This window comes from Amphiprion ocellaris, chromosome 10 (assembly GCF_022539595.1).
Source record: "Amphiprion ocellaris isolate individual 3 ecotype Okinawa chromosome 10, ASM2253959v1, whole genome shotgun sequence".
In the NCBI taxonomy this organism is placed as follows: Eukaryota; Metazoa; Chordata; class Actinopteri; family Pomacentridae; genus Amphiprion; species Amphiprion ocellaris.
The window spans coordinates 6072546-6093474 of record NC_072775.1 but is presented as its reverse complement, the minus strand read 5'-3'; the positions used below and the strand labels follow the sequence as shown (position 1 = coordinate 6093474).

Here is a 20929-nt window from a genome sequence, read left to right as displayed (position 1 = left end):
TGGATGGATGACACTGAATTACAGTCTGTTTTAATGAGACTGAGTTCAGATGTGTAGCTCTGTCATTAAATAGTAAATTATTTCTCAGAATTCACAGAGAAAAGTCTGAAATGTTTGCTAGGTTAGCGTCCCACATGTTCTTTGGCTCAGCTAAAGCTAGCTCTCTCCAGCTTCTGGATCTCTTGAGTTGCTTGTTGTTAAAATATCTTGCTAGAGGTGCTGAAGCTCAGAAAGTCTGAGATGTTTGTTCAAAATAAGCTCATTCTCAAGTCTGATCTGAACTGTCCTCTTTTGTTTGAACTTTCCCTAAACTTAGGAGTTAATGACAGAGCAGCACATCCAGACTCAGTCTCATTTATGTAGAGATTAAACTTCAGTGTCATTCATTGATATTAAAGTGCAGTTTTTCAAATGTTTGTTGCACATGCTCCCGACCAAACCAGTTCAGGTGGAAGATGATGTGAAGAGAAAGCTCCAGAGGATGAATATCACACATTTACGTTGGAAATAAATGTCCTTTAATTAGACATTGTCATGCAAAAGTTGGATTTCCCTTTAATGACGTTCAAATCTTTGTTGAGTGTTTTGTTGATGTTGGTTTCTAAATGTTTTCTGACACTCGTCCCCAAAGATTAAAACCTTCTACGGCTCACAAGCTGCAACAATCCACACATTATCAACTATCTTTCTGACTAAACTAAGATAAAAATTGAAAAACTTCCTGATTCCTGCATCATGAATGTAAATCTTTTTTTGTTTTTATGAGAGTAAACTGAATATATTTGGGTTTGACATTTTATAAACCAAAACAAGAAATGAATTACTGGAGAAAACAATCAACAGATTAATGGACAAAGAAAATGTGTTTTCCAACATATATGGCTGAATTACTCCAACATTACAAGATACATACAATTTGAATTCAATTTTATTCATAGAACACCAAATACAGGTCAAATTGTCTCAAGACACTTTATATTTTTTGTCATATTTAAAATATGACAAAGTAAGACATTTAAACCTCTTGACTAATCCAATTTATTATTTGGTTTTTAAGAGACTAATCGACAACTAAAATAACTTCAGATGTTCAACTTCAAGTTGAACATCTGGATGGAGGTTGATAAAAGTTGACCTCCCTTCATTTCTCTGGAGCGACTCCATGGATTTTCTGGATGGTGGTTAAAGACCTGCTCTTCTAGTCGTCTTCCTTCTAGTCGCTGTAAAAAGTCAGTCCATCCTGGCTGACTTCAACACCTCTTCATGACAACTTGTTCTGCCTCTGACCTCGTGGAAACTCTAGAAACTCGGGAAAACCCGTCGAGACTCGAAGAACTCGTGGAGACTCGAAGAACTCGTTGGGCGAGGGAAGGTGTGGTGGGTGGTGGGTGGTGGGGGGAGGTGGGGGAGTAGAGGGGGGAGGCCGCCACCCACCTCCCCGCCTACTCTCTGCCCTGACTCCACCCAGACTCCGCCATGGCTCCACCCATGTGGTCACTTTTTTAACTACGATGCCAAAGGGACAACGAAATTACTTCTTTTCATCTGATTAGTAGCTCAGTGAGTTAAGGATTTGCCTGTGGAGCTGGAGGTCACTGGTTCAAGACCAGACACTTCTTAAATTTTCTCAAAATCCTGACAAAGACAAACAAAGAAAAATGCCGGTGGTGGGTCTTGAACCTGCGACCTTCCAGTTGGTAGTCTGTCTTCTTATCATCTGAGCTACTCGCTCAGATACTAGTTTTTCTTTTTTTGCGCATTTATCATCTATTTTTTTGTTGTTTTTGAGGTTTTTTTTTTTTAACTTGAGTCTCGACTCGACCGTTTTTCTCAGGAGGTTGGACTTCAGCCTTTGTGCTGGAGGGTTGAACCTTCAGTTCCAAGACTTTACAAAGCCTCCACACCTCCCGAGTCCTCAGGACCTGAGCTTTCACACAGTCTGAGGGCTGAAATTTTCTAAGTCCCACAGTAGTTCTCTGTTAGATTGAACTTCCAGGGTTAGGGGTTAGTTTTGCTCTTTTCTCACCTTTTATTCTTTTTTAATGTCTGATTTGATTTCCAAATGTTTTGTCTTTTTAATGTTTAATTGTTTTTTCAAATGTTTTATTGGCTTGTTTGAGTTTCTTTTTCTTTCCCAATATTTAATGTTTCAATTAAATCTTTAAGGTTTTTCTTTTTAAATGTTTTACCACCTTTTAATGTTTAATTTTCTTTTTAAATGCTTCATTGTATTTTCTGTGTAATTCCTATTTGAAGTCCTATTGTCTTAAAGATGTAATTTTCTAATTAAACATTTAATTAAGTGTTTTTGTCAGCTTTTTATTAGATAGGCGTAGTGAGAGACAGACAGGAAACGGGGGAGAAGACACGAAGCAAAGGGCCACACACGGGACTCGAACCCGGACCGCTGCGTCAAGGAGCAGCCCCTGTACATAAATCATCCGCTTAACCCGTTGAGCTATACGGGCACCTATGCTTTGTCTTTTTAAAGGTTTAATTATCCAATTAAATGTTTTGCGTTTTTTAAAGTGTTTGACATTCTTCTTGTTGAATTGTATTCTTTAAAGGTTTAATTCTGGGAAATATTTTATCTGTAATTTTGAATATTTGTATTTTAATAATTGTGTATAATTTCATAATGACATGTATTGTACCTTGTTGAATTATCTCATTCAATATTTTGTCTGTTTAATATAATTTAATGTAATTTAATGTTTAACTCTATTAAACAGACAAAAATATTGAATGAGATAATTCAACAAGGTACAATACATGTCATTATGAAATTATACACAATTATTAAAATACAAATATTCAAAATTACAGATAAAATATTTCCCAGAATTAAACCTTTAAAGAATACAATTCAACAAGAAGAATGTCAAACACTTTAAAAAACGCAAAACATTTAATTGGATAATTAAACCTTTAAAAAGACAAAACATTTCATTAAAAAATTTAATGTTTAATTAGAAAATTACATCTTAAATTTCATAAATCTTTTTAATAATAAAACTTTAAAAAAGTTTTATTGTATTAATTTTTTTCCTTTGATTTAATTGCTTTTTGTTATGTAGTTTATTTCTTTAATCTTCTTTTTCTGTCAAGATTTTAACCCCAACTTTAAAAATGAAATAAACCCTTAAATCATAATGAAAATACTTCTGTTGTCACAATCATGAGTTAGTCAGTTATTCAGTTTATCAATTCAACTTTATTTGTTTAACACCTTTCACACAGATGACAAAACTAAACAAGCAACGAGAAAAAACTATGCTAAAACTATGATTAAAACTCAAAAACATTTAAAAAAAAAAAAAAAAAGATTTAACATGGTAATAAAATATGTTGTGTCCAGGGGATGGAGGGAGTTTATTGAAATCTTCTTGGGCTCACATGGTAAATCATTTAAAATATAAACTTGATATTCAGTCTAAGGAAACTGCAGAACGACAGAAGAACCAACAATATCTCCTGTTTTCTCCTTTAATGAGTCGACTCTTCTTGTGCTTTCAGACCAAAGAACTACAGACTCTTCACAACCTGCTCAAACTCTTGGTACAGGACCTCACCACACGGGTCAAGAAGGTTTCTGTCTCATTTCTACTCTGAAGCTCACCTTCTCCTGCTCAAACTGCTGACAAATGTTTCTGCTGCTCTAAAGTCTGGTCTCCAGAACTTCCTAAAAACTCTCAAAGTCTCTTCTGCTGCAGGTTGCTTTGTAGAACTGTTCCAGAAAACCTCACTAAACCACATGGAGGGGCCTCAAGATAGTCGTCCAAATGAAACCATACAAAAACCAAACTAGCAGAACCCAAACACTAAAGTCTCCTGCAGCCTACCAGAGAACCTCTGAGAACAGAGAATCAGGACAGGAACTCTTACCTTCTGGACAACCAACGTTAGTTCACAAACAAGAATACAGAATGTGTCTGACCAAAAACCTCTAAAGACTCACTACAGCCAAGATAAAGACACAACTGAGCTGCATCAAATCCACTAATCACTGCACACATTAGTACCATGTGCTAACTGTGGCTAAAGAACAACATTTACCAAGACAACTATCCAGTACAAAGCCCTAAAACACACCAAGAAACACATTAAAGGTGATTTTACTGCTGGAAGCTGCAAGTCAACACCTAAAGAACAAACTAAAGCAAGGGAGCCAAACCCAGTTCACTGGTGAAGAGAAACAGAGGAAATGTTTGTCTGCAGCTAAATAAAGCAGGAAGACACTGAGCTGCTCAGGTGTTCCTGATAACACCAAGCTGCTCAGGTGTTCCTGATAACACCAAGCAGCCACCTGGACAGCCAATAGGAACACAGCTTCCTGGAAGTCCAGAGGGCTGGGTTAGTGAAGGAAATTTAGTTTAAAGTTGAAGCAGAAAGTTAACAAAGAAAGTTAAAAACCACCTTCTGATACCTGAAATCTCTGAGTTTTCACACAAAGAACACCTGAACATGTCAAACTGGTTCCATAGTAGAACCATCATTGTAAAAACGTCATAGTATGGTGTGTTGCTCAAAAAACATTAGGACCCGGCTGTCAGGGGACAAACATGTAAGAAACATGAGAACAGAGAGAACCCAACCAGTAGGTCACAGTTTATCATCCCCCAGTCATCTCCTGAAGTCCATATGGTGAGAGACATCAGTATCTGGTTGTTCATTTACCAGAGGATGCTTATAATCATGCTGATGTGGTCTGTACTCTACAGTATTTTAGTGACTCAATAAATGCCTAAGTTGTTTTTTTAATGCTTTTTAGTTTTTAATAAACATTTAACAGCCTATATGTAATCAATAAATGGCCTTTGCCTATCTTAAGAAAAACTCACTCGGAACTCTGATATGTTAACAGTACTAAATAAATCAATAAATACATGTATACACACAAAAATAAGTTAATACATTAACTGTGTTAAGATTTAGATTTTTTTTAAAAAAAAAAAAAGTTGTTTATGTTTTTGCAGAATCCAGTATTGCTCACTGGTTGGTCATTACATTTTGTTAGTTTGATTTCACTGTTTAAAATGATGCCACCTCTTTTCAGACAGAACCTGTGATAATAAAACAATACAAAATTTTTAGTTCCGTGTTAATAAAACACTTAAAGCTTTAAGTATGGCTAAATGCTTTTTTCAAAATTAAATATATCACTCCTTAGGTGGTAGTGGCCCCAAGTTCAGTAAAGTTGGAAAGATATTCACAGATTGGGACTTCCAGCATCAATAACTCATTAGATGTAGGTTGTCAAAACATAAACGGTGCCTCTTTCCCATTGTTGCAAGGCAGACAATGTGCTACAAGCCCAGTTTTATCAAAAGTAGCTGTCTTTCAAGCTACAGGAATAACATTGGTGTCTATGGAGTGAACAGGGTCCGTCTGCAATTTGCAAAACCGCTGCAACAGTAAAGAGAGACAAATATTCAATAACTTCACTCTTATACATTGTAGTGTCACTAAAATCACTGCAGCCTTCAACTGGCTCCTGTTGTCAAAGTGTTTTAACAGAAATGTAAATGCTGTAATTTGATTCTTTTAATGAACCATGTAACTTGAATGGATGTGATGCTGGTGTGACCACAGTGCACACGTCTGATGTTGCTCACAGTGGTCCAAGGGACGCTCAGGGATTTTGTGTGTTTGCTCAGACTCAGGAAAAATTACAGGGAACATTGTTTATAAGGTTATGTGTCATAACTGTTTGCGAACCAGTGGAGTAGTCAGCACGTTCAAGAAAACTGGATGGTGCAGCACAGCTAATAAGCTATTTCAATCTCTCTGTCTCTTTGTTCCTTCAAAAGTGAGCTCGAGCCATCTTTCCACAGCATATTTATGCATATTTTGAAGTATCTCATTTGAAATATTTAATGGAAACAGCAAAGTTTGGAAGTTTTGCACAGATTTGCAGGTTTTACACTTGATCAAGGTGGTTTTTGACATTCTTCAAAAAGAGTATATGTGCATAATGGGAGATGGAGACACAGAATTTGGATAAATTCTGTCTGATCAGCTCTTTGCGTTTATTTTGTTGCCTTCATCTCCAGGCATCTCCAAGACCAGCTAACATGAAAGAGAAATTCCCATTTTTGAAGACCGTTCCTGAAGATTTCTTAACAGTTTTCTTTCTTACATGGCCACATTTTTTAATTTGTTTTCTCTACTTCTTCTTCATACCTGATTTTGTTTCTGGCTCCTTCTACTCTGTTTGTTACAGCCATGTGCAACATAGCCCATACCGCCACTTTCTGACAACACTATTCAATTTTTTGCGAATTTTCAAAAGTTTGCTTCAAATTCACTTGGCGATTATCTGTAAGCACAACTACTTTCAATAAAATTTGCATGTCAAAGGTGGCTTTCCTCCAAGCTGGTCCACCGATTGCTGTGGTTAAACTGAAATTAATATTCAAAAATAAAGACAAATTTCGCATGCCATCAATCTGCAGTGACCTCTTGTGGCCACGGGACATTTTCCTGCAAAAGTTACGAGCCTTAAAGCTAGTTTGGCAGCGAGAATTCAACTGATTGAGAAATGTCTCATCCTATCGCAGCAACTACGATCCAGGGCCGCTATTTCTACTACAGAGACTGTAAAAAACTAGAGTATAAGAAGGGGATTTGTGATTTGATTCTATAGTGAGAAAGGGGAATGGAGAGAGATTAGGATTAGTGGAGGTGATAATGACAGCGATGACATTGTGTGTGATGTGACTACAGAAGAAGCAATGACAGGAAGAGAGAATAAGTAGGCAGCGTTGATAGGAGAGGGGAAAAAGAGGAAGGTGTAACTCATGATAATGCTGTTGCAGTTGTGACAGCACAGTTGAAGAGTTAAAAAAAATCGAGAAAAGAAGGCTGGCGTGAAGAGTGTGTTTATGAGGAGCAGTGCAGGCTCAGAGGACGCTCAGGTGCACTGTAGTGTCACAGGTTCATATCCAACCTGCAACCTTTTCGGTCATCCTCCTTCTCCCTCCGCTGGGTTCTGCCTAATAAAGTAGAACTGTGCTGAAAAGACGAGGAGACACTGAAGCAGGTCAAGTGAAGAGAAGTGGGCAGGTAGAATAGGAGGTGAATCAGAGGAAGTTCAGAGGCAGGAAGGCAACAATAAGGAGAGTAAAGGATGGAGTGTGAGTTGCGAGGTGATGGAAAATTTCTGTTGGGCAACAGCGATGAGAGAACGTTGGGCAACACTTTTCAAAATGGAAGATAAGTAAAGCCAGGTCAGCCATATTAGCAGCCTTCAGTGACCAGAGATTGTTGCCTAGCAGCATGCAAGAATAGTTTTGTTGGGTTTTTTTTCTCCCTTCTTCTCTTCCTCATTTCCCGTCACCTTCCTACTTCTCCTTTCTCCTCACCTCGCCTCCTGCTGTCCAATGCCCTCTCCATGCCGTCACTCTCATTTCTCATTCCACTTCATTTTTCCTTTCACCTTTCCATCGCTCCCCTCCATTTCATTCTTATCCCTCCATGCTGCTCACAGGTGCCACTCTTTTTTATTGAGTTTTTTTTTACCTCAGTACTCGGCTGATGCTGCCTCATGCCGGCAGCCAGGTTTTGTGTATTTGAGTGTGTGTGTGTGTGTGTGTGTATGTGTGTGTGTGTGTGTGTGTGTGTGTGTGTGTGTGTGTGTGTGTGTGTGTGTGTGTGTGTGTGTGTGTGTGTGTGCAGATTCCTCATGACAAGCCTTTCATCAGTGTGTAAAGCTGGCTGATGCAGCCGTTACACCAGCTCTGTGCTGCATCAGGATTACATGGCACATGTGAAGCCCGTGTCCTCCTACGCCTGGTCAAATACAGGATGACACATGGCATCAAGCATGGAATTTCAGTTTGTTTATGGTTGGATGCCAGAACTCCGAAACTCAGATTTTCATACTAGATATCGACTTTTTGGGTATAAATTTACATGTTTGGCACTGGCATATATTTGATAAATACTATTAGTTAATATCATATCATTTTAGTCAGCTGTTAATCGTATAACTGTTGCTGCTGCTTATGTGACTTGACTTTACCGTTGCTACATCTTGTACTTGGAGTTCAATCAGTGTGACAGATTGTAGCTGGACCACTAAGAAGTATTTAACCCTCCTGTTGTGCTCATTTACAAGTGCCAAAAAATGTTGTTTCCTTGTCTGAAAAAAATAAAAAAATTCACAAAAAAAATTCCCTACATTTCTGAAAATTTGCAAAACCTTCAGGAAGAAAACTCCAACAATTCCTTAAAAATTTCCCTTAAAAGTTTTATTTTTAAAAAATCCCCCAAATTTGGCAAGAAAATTCTTGTAAATATTTTCAAAAAATGAATAAAAATTTTCCCCAAAAATCCTAAAAATATCTAAAGTGATTACATATATACCTGTAAAACTTCTAATATTTTCTTTAAGAATATTCACATAAAATCAACCAAAATCCAGCGAAATTCGCTGGAAAAACACACCAATGAGCTTCACTGTTGCACTGAGCACATATGAAAACTGTTCTACTGCCGAAAACATTAATATTAACAGTAGTAATCTGCAGCTCAAAATAGTCCTTAAGAAATATACTCTTTTCTCCTATTTGAGACCATTTTGATAAAACCTAAAGTGCCCAGATGTTTGTGATAGTTATTTGCCTTTAAAAAAAAAAAAAAAACATACATATGATGTGCTTTTGAAGATTTTTTTACAGGGTTCACAATTAGAGTGACAGACTGTAGAAAGGCTGTTGCAGATTTAGGTCTTTTCCAGTGAAACTGCACATGAACTCTGGAATTGGTCTGCCATCACTACTGCTATTACCAGCAACAAAAAAAGCTAAAAGTAGTGGAACTACAACTACAATAAGAATCAGAATCAGCTTTAATGGCCAAGTGTGTGTACACATAAAAGGAATTTGGATTCGGCTGTTGGTGTCACCCTAGGAACAAGGAAAGAGAATAATAAATTAACTATAGAAAGAAGAAGAGAAAAAAATGAAAAAAAAACAGAAAAAAGTATATACAGATATTTATACATATGAAAAGATATATAAACACAGTAGTGCAGAATGATGGTTGCGACAATAATACAGTGCAAGAGTACAGCTAGTATGATTACTGCTATTTCTGCTTCTAAATGAGCCTCTGTTGGAGTTCAGTACTTGTCATGTGGTGAGCTGTAAAGGTTGAACATATCTGTAGCATTCTTTCCACATCTGTTGTGTGCCAGATGTGCACTGCACCTTTTTATTACAGTTCAAAAGACGCACCTCTGTTTTCACAAGGAGTAGAAAAACCTGTAGTGGCACGTGTACTTCATTACAAATTTCTGTGTGATACCACCACCAGCTTTTATGACACTATACTTGTTGTTGCTCTGATGTTACAACTACTATTATGTGACACTGTTTTTGCTTTTTTTTTTTTTGGCTACAACGACACAAATTCTGTTACTGTTGTCTTGGTAGAATCTGCACTCTCTTCTCCTCACTGGCCTGGATTTTCTGTTGCAGAGATCAAATCACATCAAATCAAATTTCTTTATATAGCACATTAAAAGACAACCTGAGTAGACTGTAGTGCAGACAGATGATATAAAATACAATATACAGTCTACAATATAAAATATATAGACAATGTAAAGCTTGTAAAATCAATTAGTAAAGCTTATATATATATATATATATATATATATATATATATATATATATATATATATATATATATATATATATATATATATATATATATATATATATATATAAATAAAAATCCTAAATCCTAGCTTCAAATTTCTTTTCTTTTTTTTTTTTTGTCTGTTATTGTCACAAATACTCCAGCGCCGCATGTCTCCACCTTCACAGCAGTCTTGCACTGTGTCGGGTACTCACGAGTACTAAGGTAAACTACAGCTAACTATCTTGCTCAGCAGCTACTCTTCTGTGTGTGTGTGTGTGTGTGTGTGTGTGTGTGTGTGTGTGTGTGTGTGTGTGTGTGTGTGTGTGTGTGTGTGTGTGTGTGTGTGTGTTTGTGTGTTTGTGTGTGGTGGCTAAGGGAGGGGGAGGGGGTTAATACGACGTTAATTACTCGCGAGAGCGCGGGCTTGAAAGAGACGTCACGTCAAGCACCCAGGCAGCAGGTTGGAGAGTCGGAGGAGCGTCGTCTTGGAAAATAGGGTAGCGACTTACCGGAGAAAAGTTATTAGCTTAAGATAACTCATAATAGGTTTTCCAAGTTAAACAAACATTCGCAAAATATTGATGTCCAGCTAACGTTACGTAGCATATCGGTAGCTTCAGATAATTGGGCCCAGTGCCAACTCAGTGTCGCTAACGTGAGTAAACTAATAGCTAGCATTAAGCTAATATCTACACTCCATGATGCAACTGCTGACTGCGTTTTCAAATGAGCTTGTTCGAATATTATTTTATTTCTAACATTCAGCCTTTAAAAGCCATGTTCAACTGACCATTCAATAACTAGGTTGTACAAGTAAAATTTGCAGTCAAGTGTCATTTGTTAACGTCGTCGCTCCCGGAGAGCCTGCCGTCGCTGCTGAAAAAATCCTGGCGGAAACGCGCGCGCGCGCACACACACATATAATGCTGAAACAGGGAATCATGCATAGCAACTGGTTAGATCAATTTCTAAAATAAAGGAAAAAATGAAAGTAGGGCCATTAAAAGTAGTCAAAAGAGACTGAAAACATGAATGTTTTGAGGTTTTTCTTAAAACCAGGGGACCTATCCAGGATGTGTGACTGCCCTTTTCTAAATGCATGCTGGGATAAGGTCAAGCTTCCTGTGGACATGAACATCATTAAGTCAGAGAGAAAAATGTAAATGTTGTTTCAATAAGAGTAAAATTGATTAATGGAATCAAAATTGGTCAAGGAACTAAGGGAGTAGTGCAAATGGACGGCACTGGTTGGCTGGTATATACATAGTTGTAGATCCCCGTTACCTGGCTGCTTTGTCAGTGACCCTTTGTCGTATGGCTGAACAGTGGCTCGGGGTTAGCACTGTCACCTTATAGCTAGAAGATCCCCTGTTCGCATCCTGGCCTGGGCCTGGGATCTTTCTGCATGGAGTTTGCATGTTCTCCCTGTGCATGCGTGGGTTTTCTCCAGGTTCTCCGGCTTCCTCCCACAGTCCACAAACATGCTGAGGTTGACTGGTAATTCTAAATTGTCCATAGGTGTGAGTGTGATTGTTTGTCTGTATATGGGTCAGTATATAATTGCAGAACTTTTTGTATCATAGTTGACATGTTTGCTGTTTTCAGGCCTAAAATCAACATGGCCGCCTATAACCAAACACCACATGGAATTTTTACACAAAGATTCTTCTAAATATTATATATACAAATGAGTAAAATTTAAATTGAAAGTTGTTTATAAAGATATTGTAGTAAACCAGTTGACATACGATAAATCCACACTTTACTCACACTTTAAAGTTAGTTATTAAATAACTCAGAAAGCCTTGGAGTCTGGCCAGTCTGTTCTTCAGGAGGAAATGACATCATGTGGAGCAGGTCATGTGATCTGGAATTAACACACTTCCTTGAGAGGTGTTTTTGTAATGGGGAACTTAGTTGAAAGTGATTTCTCGGACACAGATACAATTTGTTATTTTCCATCTAAAATTTGATATATTGCTAAAAAAGAGAAATATCTGTCATGATTATCTCAACTTAATAAAAAGAACACAATCAAAAACAATTCTTGAATAAGCTCATTTTATTAGTGTTTAGCTAATTAGAAGGTGGTTGTTATTAGATTCGGACAGTTATTTAGTTGACATTTTAGTGATATCCAGTCAATTTTTATTAATACCTGATTGTTTCCATAATAAATAATTATGGAATTTGTAAAGACATAATCATAATGAACATAAAAAAAACATTTAAATGTACACAAGATATATCCCATAGACTTCAGCCATATGTAGCCCTGTGATAGACTGGTGACCTGTCCAGGTGTCTCCTGCTTTCGCCCTAAGTCAGCTGGGACAGACTCCAGCCCTCCGTGACCTTAATGATGATTAAGTGGTGTATAGATAATAGATGGACGTTTACAAATGTATGTGTCTCTCATCACCTCACTCCAGTGTCCACTTATATGTGTGTGGCGAGTAGGCAACTGAAGCAGAATGTAGGTGTGACAGCCTCTCAGCCTCAATGCTGGCATGTCAGAGTGTCTTTAATAACACTAAAAGAGTTGCCTGTTCCCTTGTTTTTCAGGAGGAATGCCAGTGCCTGAGGTGGCGTCTGACACTGCCAGAGCTGCCACCATGTTGAGCCCCGTCCTCAATGCCTCCAACGGAGACGGCTCCGAGTCTGAAACCACCTCCGCCATCCTCGCCTCCGTCAAAGAACAGGTTAGAAGTCTGTGTGTGTATGTGTGTGTGTGTATGTGTGCGCACTGCAAAATACACTTAGGGTTGTCACCATTAATGAAATATGAGTAGCAGAAAGTAGTGAGGATAATTCCTCCGGTCCTTTCGGGGCGAAACAAGGCAACAGTAAACAGTAAACACAAAATGATGGAATGCCCATCTGAGCTAATGTGTCACAAATATGTCACCACATTTTGATCTGTTAGCAGAAAGCCTCAGGCTACAGCTGCTCAGTGTAATTTTGAAAATACCCTAATGTGGTGGGATGCATCATTCCCCCACATTTTGTCAAAGTCTGAACAGCATTGTTGGACATGGGACAAGACGGAGTCACCTTGATTATTATTTTTTTATTCAGTATGGCTGAGATGAGGCTTTGGAGCTCGACTGTGCTTGGTGTTCATTATGTATTAATGAAGGATAGAATATTCATCAAACTGCTCCAGTGTGTTTGAATAAGTTCAGCTATTTTAACTCCTCTTTCATTTTTGACTCCTAGATACATAAGTGACATATACTGACTTTGAACTGTACAGAATTTGATTGGTACCCAGTATATGTGTTCAAATTACCACGTGATTACATATGAAAACAGGAGGTCATATGTGTCATTAGTATTACATTACCAGGCTTTTCACATGTGAGCCTCATGTCTTCGTGAATTCAAATGAGTCAACACATAAGTAGCAGACTGGTAGTCATGTTGGATCCATTAGCTTGGTGACTGTTTAATGGATTGTTGCATTCAAAGCTAATGATAGTGAGGTTCATGTTTGAACCCGTATAGCAGTGGATAAGTGGTTAGAATTTAAAATGTCTGTCTGAAATTGACACTGTTTCATACATTATTCCACAATGTCACCAATGAATGGTGTCCAGCACCAAAGGGCTCTTTAGTACCAGGGTAATAAGCAGCAGTATTTTCAGAAAGGTGATCGGAACTGTGTTTACATCTCTTCATCTCTTTTGGAGATTCAAGGTTTCACTCTTTAAACAGGTCTTGACAATCCTCAACAATCAGAAAGTCAGAAGTAGCTGGAGCAGGAATGTGTTGTGCTTGTTGAATAAACTTCACACCTCCCACAGAAAAGTTGTAATGATGCCCATAATGAGTTTTTTGTTTGAGAAATTAAAGACTGCTGCATTGCTTTTTAACTGCAATTGCAGGAGTTTGATATTTGCAGATGATTAAATCTTGTATGTTTTAACAGAGTATAACGTGTGCAACAAAAAATGTTTGATTGGATTGGAAATGGAGTGACAACATTGCTTATGAGAACTGGATTATTAAACAGATGTGTTGAACAAGTGGACATTTTGACTCGCTGTTGGCTAAATCAAAATCTTTATGTTTCCACCACTGTGGAGCATTAATGTACCAATATTTAATCCATCCAGCACTTGTCCACATGTTTTAATCTGGACCAGACTGACAAATATTGCCGCCTATGAACCACATTACCACTGTATATAAAGCTACTTTCAAGCCGCTGAAATCACAACAGATTAAATGGGATGTTTGTGTTAGATCTCATTATGTATTTTAACTTAAAGTGGAAGTACATCAGTTTAACACATGGAGTTTTGCTGCATTTGTATGTAGCGTTGGTTGGAATGTCTCAAGTGATGTTAGCATCAGCTGAAGGCTACAAATCAGAAAATGACAAAAATTTGGTGGAGTGCGATGCTAAATCAGTACAGTACTCTTATTCTTTACTGACAGTAGATGTAGATGGATTTACTCTGTCTGGAGATGTGTGGGAGCTAAAGATAGCTTGTGAAAATGGTAAAATGGATTCTGCGTGTTTTAGACTGTTCTCTGAGTTACTACAATGTTCCTGAAGTCCATTTTCTAGTCAAAGTAGGTCATGAAGACTTGGACGAGGACACATGTACAGGTCATACACACTTAAAGTTGATCTGGGGCAAGGAAATGGCCTTCTGATGAGAATGTGTAAAAAGAAAAAGTCTGAAGAGGTGAAGACAGGAATGGAATTAATGTCTGCTGTTTGAAGAAAGTAAAGATGAATAGATAGCTGTTCCTCCTCCGACCTCTGCCTCCTACAAGCTGCATTTGTTATATTTCATGCTTCTGCAGCGTGGCGAAGTTCTTATTATTCCTTAAGCCAGTCATTTGTCTCTTCCTTTCATACTTGTTTTGGCAGTGTGTAATGTTTCAGTATGTTTGGGCTGTTTCCAGTGTTTGTTACCAGGCAGTAAAAGAAAACAAGGATGTTTTTTTTTAAAGCAGCGTGGCTACACAAGCCCACACACACCAGAGCTTCCTCTTCAGTTTGGTTCATAAAGACAAGGTCGGGTTATGAGAGACCAAGAAAAAGCTTCACACACACTCGGATACACAGACATGTGGTCTGCAGACACACACATGCATGTACACGCTGCCAATCAGGCTCTTTTGCCTCTGCTGACTCACACCAGGAGATCCCTGCTGCTGTTTTTCATCCGTTTCCTTCTACCCACATGAGATTGATTAGCCATTCGACGTTGTATTTATCACATCTGTCAGCTTTTGTCCTCGTATCGTTCATCATCTTGCCTGTCACCACATCTGCTATTGGGGGAAGCACAGTGTGAAGTCTGAAAGAGTTTCATTGCGATGTGAGACATGGCCTATTTGAGGAATCTGACATACTGTCTCATTGAATGACAGAGAAAGTGAAAGTGGCACAGGATATGATTGGCTGTCTTTTGCTTGCAGCTCAGTGGCATTTGACAGTCTAGTCAGTTTTGAAATATTAAGATGTGAATGTGTGTTTTAAAAGAATCCTTAAAATGGTTTTAACCAATCAGCAGACAAGGAGCCACAGCAGCCAACAGAATGTGAGAAACGCAGCATCACTCAATATTGGTGCTTTGGCTTCTGTTAGATGTTTTATAGTGTTCATCTTCAAAGGCACAAAACACAAGAGAATGTAGTGGAAATACCTAATTTATCATCGCTCATTGACCACTATGGCAGAAGGAATGCACATGATATGTAACATCTGTGATAAGCAGGTGTAAAATCAGGAATGCATAAATAGTTCAGAGAAGGAAAATGTTTTTTTTCTATTTATTTCTTTATTTGGTAGGGACAGTGCACATTAATGAATGCCGATTTATACAGCAATGGGCGTAAATATGCCGGATTATAGCAACAATGCTAATTTATGATGTTTAAAATTTAAAGTGTTTCAATGGCAGCTAAAAAAAATACAATTCATTAATAAATTACTTCAGTAGGACAGTGTAAATTCTGAGTCAATCCTTCTGTTCTATTCTTTTAACATTAAGTCCCATTTTCCCAAACTGCAGAATCTCAAGTACTACTGGATGTATTACCATTAAATTCTGTATAGAAGTTTACGGTCCTCTGAGGATGAATCCTAGCTTCTTCCAGCGAAGCATCTCAATATCTCCTTGATGGATCGACACAAATCTTTGTACAGATGACATCACTTAACTGTGGTTGTTGTGACTTTATTTGAGAAAGTTATGTTTATTTACTGAGTTGATAATTCAAATAACAGATAATGTGAGAAATTATGAAGTTAAATAAGAATGCACTTTTATTTGAGTATTTCACAGAAATAATGAGCCAGTTGAACTTCGGGACTCCATTACTCATGAATTTTGGGAAGTTAACAGCGCATACAGGTGTGGAAAAATGTTTACTTTATGCTAGTAGCAAGTTACAGTGTGCTGTGAGCTGAAGTTGCAGTTCCTTTTGTGTTCACTAAAGCAGTTTACGAAACAGAAGTCCAGACTTTGTCTTTTTTTGAATGTCTCTGTGGAAGCCACTACAGTGGTGCCATAATAATCTTGAGATTACTGGTTTTGAGTGAATATTGCCACGACTATCTGATGGATTCCCATAAAATTGCAGGAACATACATTAATGTACTTCATCTGTAGCATGGTTATTGTTGTTTTTAGCTTAAAAAAACATCATATGTTCCAGTATTTGTTCATATTTAGGATAAACAGACCACTGCTATTAGACTTTATTTGTATTTTTACAGAAATTTACGACAGTCCAGAATTTATTTTTTAAAACATGTTAGTGTAAAATATTATTGTTGAGCCACTTTTGGCATTGATGTCAAAAATTATGCCAATTTGTTGCAGTAGTTCTACAAAAAGTTGAGTATGATGTTACTGAATCCATTACTAAACTAATTTGTTTAACCATGTATTGTAAAAGGAATTTTAAAAATCCCGTAAAATGGCAAAACTTTCCTTTTTTTAAATTTGAGTCTCCCATTGTTTTGTTGCACCAAGTATTATTTGCCAATACATCTCATAAACAGTCCAGACTAGAACATATGCAATGCCACATGTAAATCCAGTGCACTGCAGCTGTGATCATTTGCATCTTAGTAAATACTCAACTAAACTGGAAAATTGCTGGGATGTAAGCTTTTACTCCCCTGCTGGTAATTTGCAGTAGGTTTGGTGAACATTCACGCACTGTGACTTTTAGTGCTTACAACTACCAGTTAGATTCAACAAACATAACACTGCAGTCACTCAAAGCTGACGTGTAATTACGCTGTCCACAATGAAGCTAAAAACACACCGTGGTCCTCGTGAGGGAAAGAAACCGCATGTTTTTTCTCTGTTTAACCCCAGAACTGGAAAACACATTACAGCGACAGTACAGCCTTCATTTTCCATCATCAACATGGCCTCCTGCTGTGTTTTTACAAACAGCAGCGCAGCACAAGTAGAGAAATGATGCCGAGACATTCTCTGCCTAATCAGAGGAGAAAACATGTCAATATGGTTCAAGGATGCCACAAGGAAAAGTAAAAATAATCAAATTCAAGTGGGTAGAAACGTACGAGAAGACGACCGACAGGAAAAAACAGGCAGTGCTTCCATGAGGTTATCAAATCTGAGTTTTTTTAGGGAAAATTGTGGTGTTTCTGTAGCTTCTCAGCTGCTGGATAATTAATGTGCGTCATGCTGCTCAGTGGAATTGTTCACTTTAATTGGCGGCGCAGCACAAAACAGATTCTCTCAGGTCTGACCTACAACTCATAGGAATCCAAATTAAAGGCAGTTTAGGCTGAGCTAATTGAAATTGTACCTTTATTTCCTCTGTACAGCTAATTAAGCTCATCCTCTCTTCATATTCAGTCACATCCTTGTGAAAAACACAGAAATGTTACCAGTGTAATACTTTCAATTGATCACATTTTCTTTACATACTTGCGAAAATCCACGATGTAAGTAACTCTCATTCCACTTATGATTGGTGTTGTGACATACGAGATGATAAAAAGCGGGATTAATAGCTTGTTGAAAACAATCGGCCTTATGTTAACTGCTCACTCTTGATGACTCATTAGGTTCTTTTATTGGTGTTTTCATACGGCAGCCTTGCAATAATAACCGGCGCTCGCTCCCCCTCTCCTTGCTGCTCTCTACGTTTGTTTATTAAGGATTAATTAAGATTTGTTTAGCATCGGCTAACTCATTAAATTACCAAATATAGTTCTCTTCAAAGTTCACAACAGAGTTAGATATTCATAAGAAGTGGTTTCAAAGTGGATCAAATATTTATTTTATTTTACTTCTTATGCAAGGGAGCAGAATATTTAAGGGATGAGGAGGGAGGAGAGGGCTTTGGGGAGGAATTGTGTCTGTGTTAGTACATTTGTCTTTTACCCCCTTTTTCTGATTTGTTCTCTTAGTAAAGTGTTGGAATTTTAGAAATTCTTCAGTTTCCGTTATCTCTTGCTGAAAGGCTGCAGAAGCCAAAGCACAACAGTAGAAAAAGGACAATAATCTTTGCGGCACAATGTTGCTGCTATGTGGGTATTCCATACATCCATACTGAATAAACTGCTTTAACATCTCCCCCTTCACCTTATCGTAGACTCTGTTGAACTTTCAGCAGTAGTGGGATAAAAATCGTAATTATTTTTTTAACAAAGGCTCCATATTTTCAGACAGGTAGACAAGAGATGACTCACTGTGTCTACCCAGTGACTCATCTTTTTTTTACTTTATGATGTGAAAGTCCCTCTGCGGTCATTGACTTAACCCCTAAAAACCCATGTCTGTATATCAAAGTTAGGCATTAATATGAACAAGAAATTGAAGAAAACAAGGGTGGTCTAATCATTTTTTCCACGAGTGTGTATTGAGAGAACATTACACATGTAAAAGCCCCTTTTCTAGATTCACTCTCCTCACTTCCATTGATTAAAAATGTATAACACAGGGAGCAATAGTCAACCTTGCTTTCAGTTCAAGGTTTTCAGCAGTTTTAAAGACGTGTTTTTTGTAGATGTGATGCTCTATGGGACTAATTGGACTAACAGGCTGAGTAGTAATGCCGTTTCAAGTTCTCTTAACACATCTATGCTAAACGCCACATGTTCTATCAGCTTTGTTACCAGGAGATGATTCATGTACAAACTCTGTTCTTTAATTTCAGTGTAGTTATGCAGTTATTCCTGGTATGGTCAGGAAAGTGTAAGAGCCGACTTGTACTTCATTCTAACTTAACCTTGTTAGGCTGCTTAGCTTCCATGCTTTTTCATATTTTTAGTTTATACATTACAAGAAAAAAGGCTTTTAGGGTGACAGCAAATGTTTCCCCAAATGTTAACAGCCTCCTAGTCTGGTTCGCACACAGTGAGGAAGTACTACACGGTGGAGGAGTTGTGAACGAAGCTTTTTTGAACAAACTAATGGAGCAACTTTACTCTGGGTCACTACTGCAGTTGACATTAGTGAGATATTTAGTCAGACGTGTGTCTAATATAGAAATATATACAGATAAACACCCAGTTTAATCCATTTCTTACACTTTTACTCCTGTGTTTTTGGTTTGACCCTGCTGCTAAGTCTGCTAATTCTTGGCATTTTGAGTGCGTGTAAGGTATATTTTTTGTGCATATGTCTATTTTTTTCCCCCCGTTTCTTAGTGGTTGTAGCTTGAGGTGGAGTACAGTGACGGGGGAGACGGAGCTGTGCATTGTGGGTAGGCCCAGGAATGGCCATGAGGCTTTTACATTTGGCAGGTAAACCTTTCTCCCTGTTACTGGCCACAGAGAAAAAAGTTGGTAACTGGGGATTGGCAGTGTGTGTGTGTGTGTGTGTGTGTGTGTGTGTGTGTGTATGTGTGTGTGTGTGTGTGTGTGTGTGTGTGTGCGTGTGTGTGTGTGCGTGTGTGTGAATGTGCGAGTCCAGCGCTCCAGACTTGACTCGTGGTATGCTGTATTATGCAGAAGGATGAGCAGATGGCTGACAGTGAGAAGGAAAAGATACCAAACTTGATATTTGATGAGCATAAGTCTGGCGGTGGATGCTGATTATTTTATTAGAGGCAAATGAGGAACGTTGCAGCAGCATGGACTGAGCTGGGATTTCAGCTCATTCATTAGTGAGCACGGAGGATTGCATTCTATCAGTCCTATTTTTCTCCTTTTTCTGCATTTCCCACCTCTGCTTCCACACATACAGACCAGTCACATTCAAAGGTTGTATTCTAGTATATGTATAAGAGAATCGTTAAACATTAAGCCTGATTTTACGTCAAAGCTTCAAGTATTTCTATACCAAGGTCTCAAACTGATTCAGAACTTGAACAGCAACATCAAATGTTCTATACTTTCATATTACCAGTAAAATAAAATCTCTTTTAAAGCACTGATATTTAAAACCTTGGACCAACGACCTTCCAATTATGTTGTCTTTATCTGTATTAAAGTGAATTATTGTGCCATTAAAATTCAATTATTTTTGCATGACAACTTCTCTTCCTACTTTTCTTTACAATATATCCTCACTTTTCCAGATACTTATCCTTCCCCCTTTTCTAATGTTAGATAGAAGTCATACACCAAGGTTTACTGACAAATTCTCATCATTCACCAACATTTTAATGACTTTTTTAACAGATAAACACAATAACTGATGATGTTGAAGCATGGCTACTCATAAAATAAGTAGTCCAACTTAAAAAAATGACATATGATTAAGTAAAAGACTGAGCCAAAAGGCATACTGGTTGAAGAATTTAAGCAAAACTGAACTGAGCATGCAGCTGATTTTCTTTTTTTGTTTTCAGCAAGGCCAGCAAAACTAATTAGACCAGACTTACAGTGAGAATGTCAAAACTGGTTCAGGTTAGGATGTCAGCGGAAGTCAGTCAGAGGCCTTTGCCATCCTACAAAATGATAATTCACAACCCAAAACTGCCCTGACATGAATTTTATTGAGTGTCCAGTCACAGCCTGGAGCTCGTCTTCAGCTCAGTGGGCAAAGCTGAAGCAACAAAAGAGAGACTACATGATTCAGCACCAGAGCGTAGACCACAAGGGGTCTGAAACTTTCTGGAGAAGTTCTTCAGATCTAATTGAGCGGTCTCCAGTTGCTCTTCTGTCTGATCTCACATTGTCTGGAGTAAAAGCTCGTCTCTCGTACATTTACTGAAAGTGCATATTAACAACCCTCCTTGATCAAAGTGTGTCTTCTGTGCTATATTCATTTCGCTAACATCACTGGGAAAAAAAAGTAAGCACATAAATAATTAGTTGTTTTTT

At 37.9% G+C, this 20929-nt stretch overlaps 1 protein-coding gene across 6 annotated transcripts in view; it reads left to right on the top strand.

Moving 5' to 3' along the window:
* LOC111580727 (catenin delta-2-like) overlaps nt 1-20929 on the top strand; it is a 191691-nt gene that overhangs the window by 49453 nt on the left and 121309 nt on the right. For 5 of the 6 annotated variants that reach the window (XM_055014457.1, XM_055014456.1, XM_055014459.1 and 2 more), the window contains one exon: nt 12214-12350. In XM_055014457.1, the coding sequence (XP_054870432.1) occupies nt 12214-12350 (137 nt within the window). Of the gene's footprint in view, nt 1-3516; nt 3589-12213; nt 12351-20929 lie in introns of all 6 variants that reach the window. The other variant, XM_055014463.1, reaches the window with a different exon arrangement.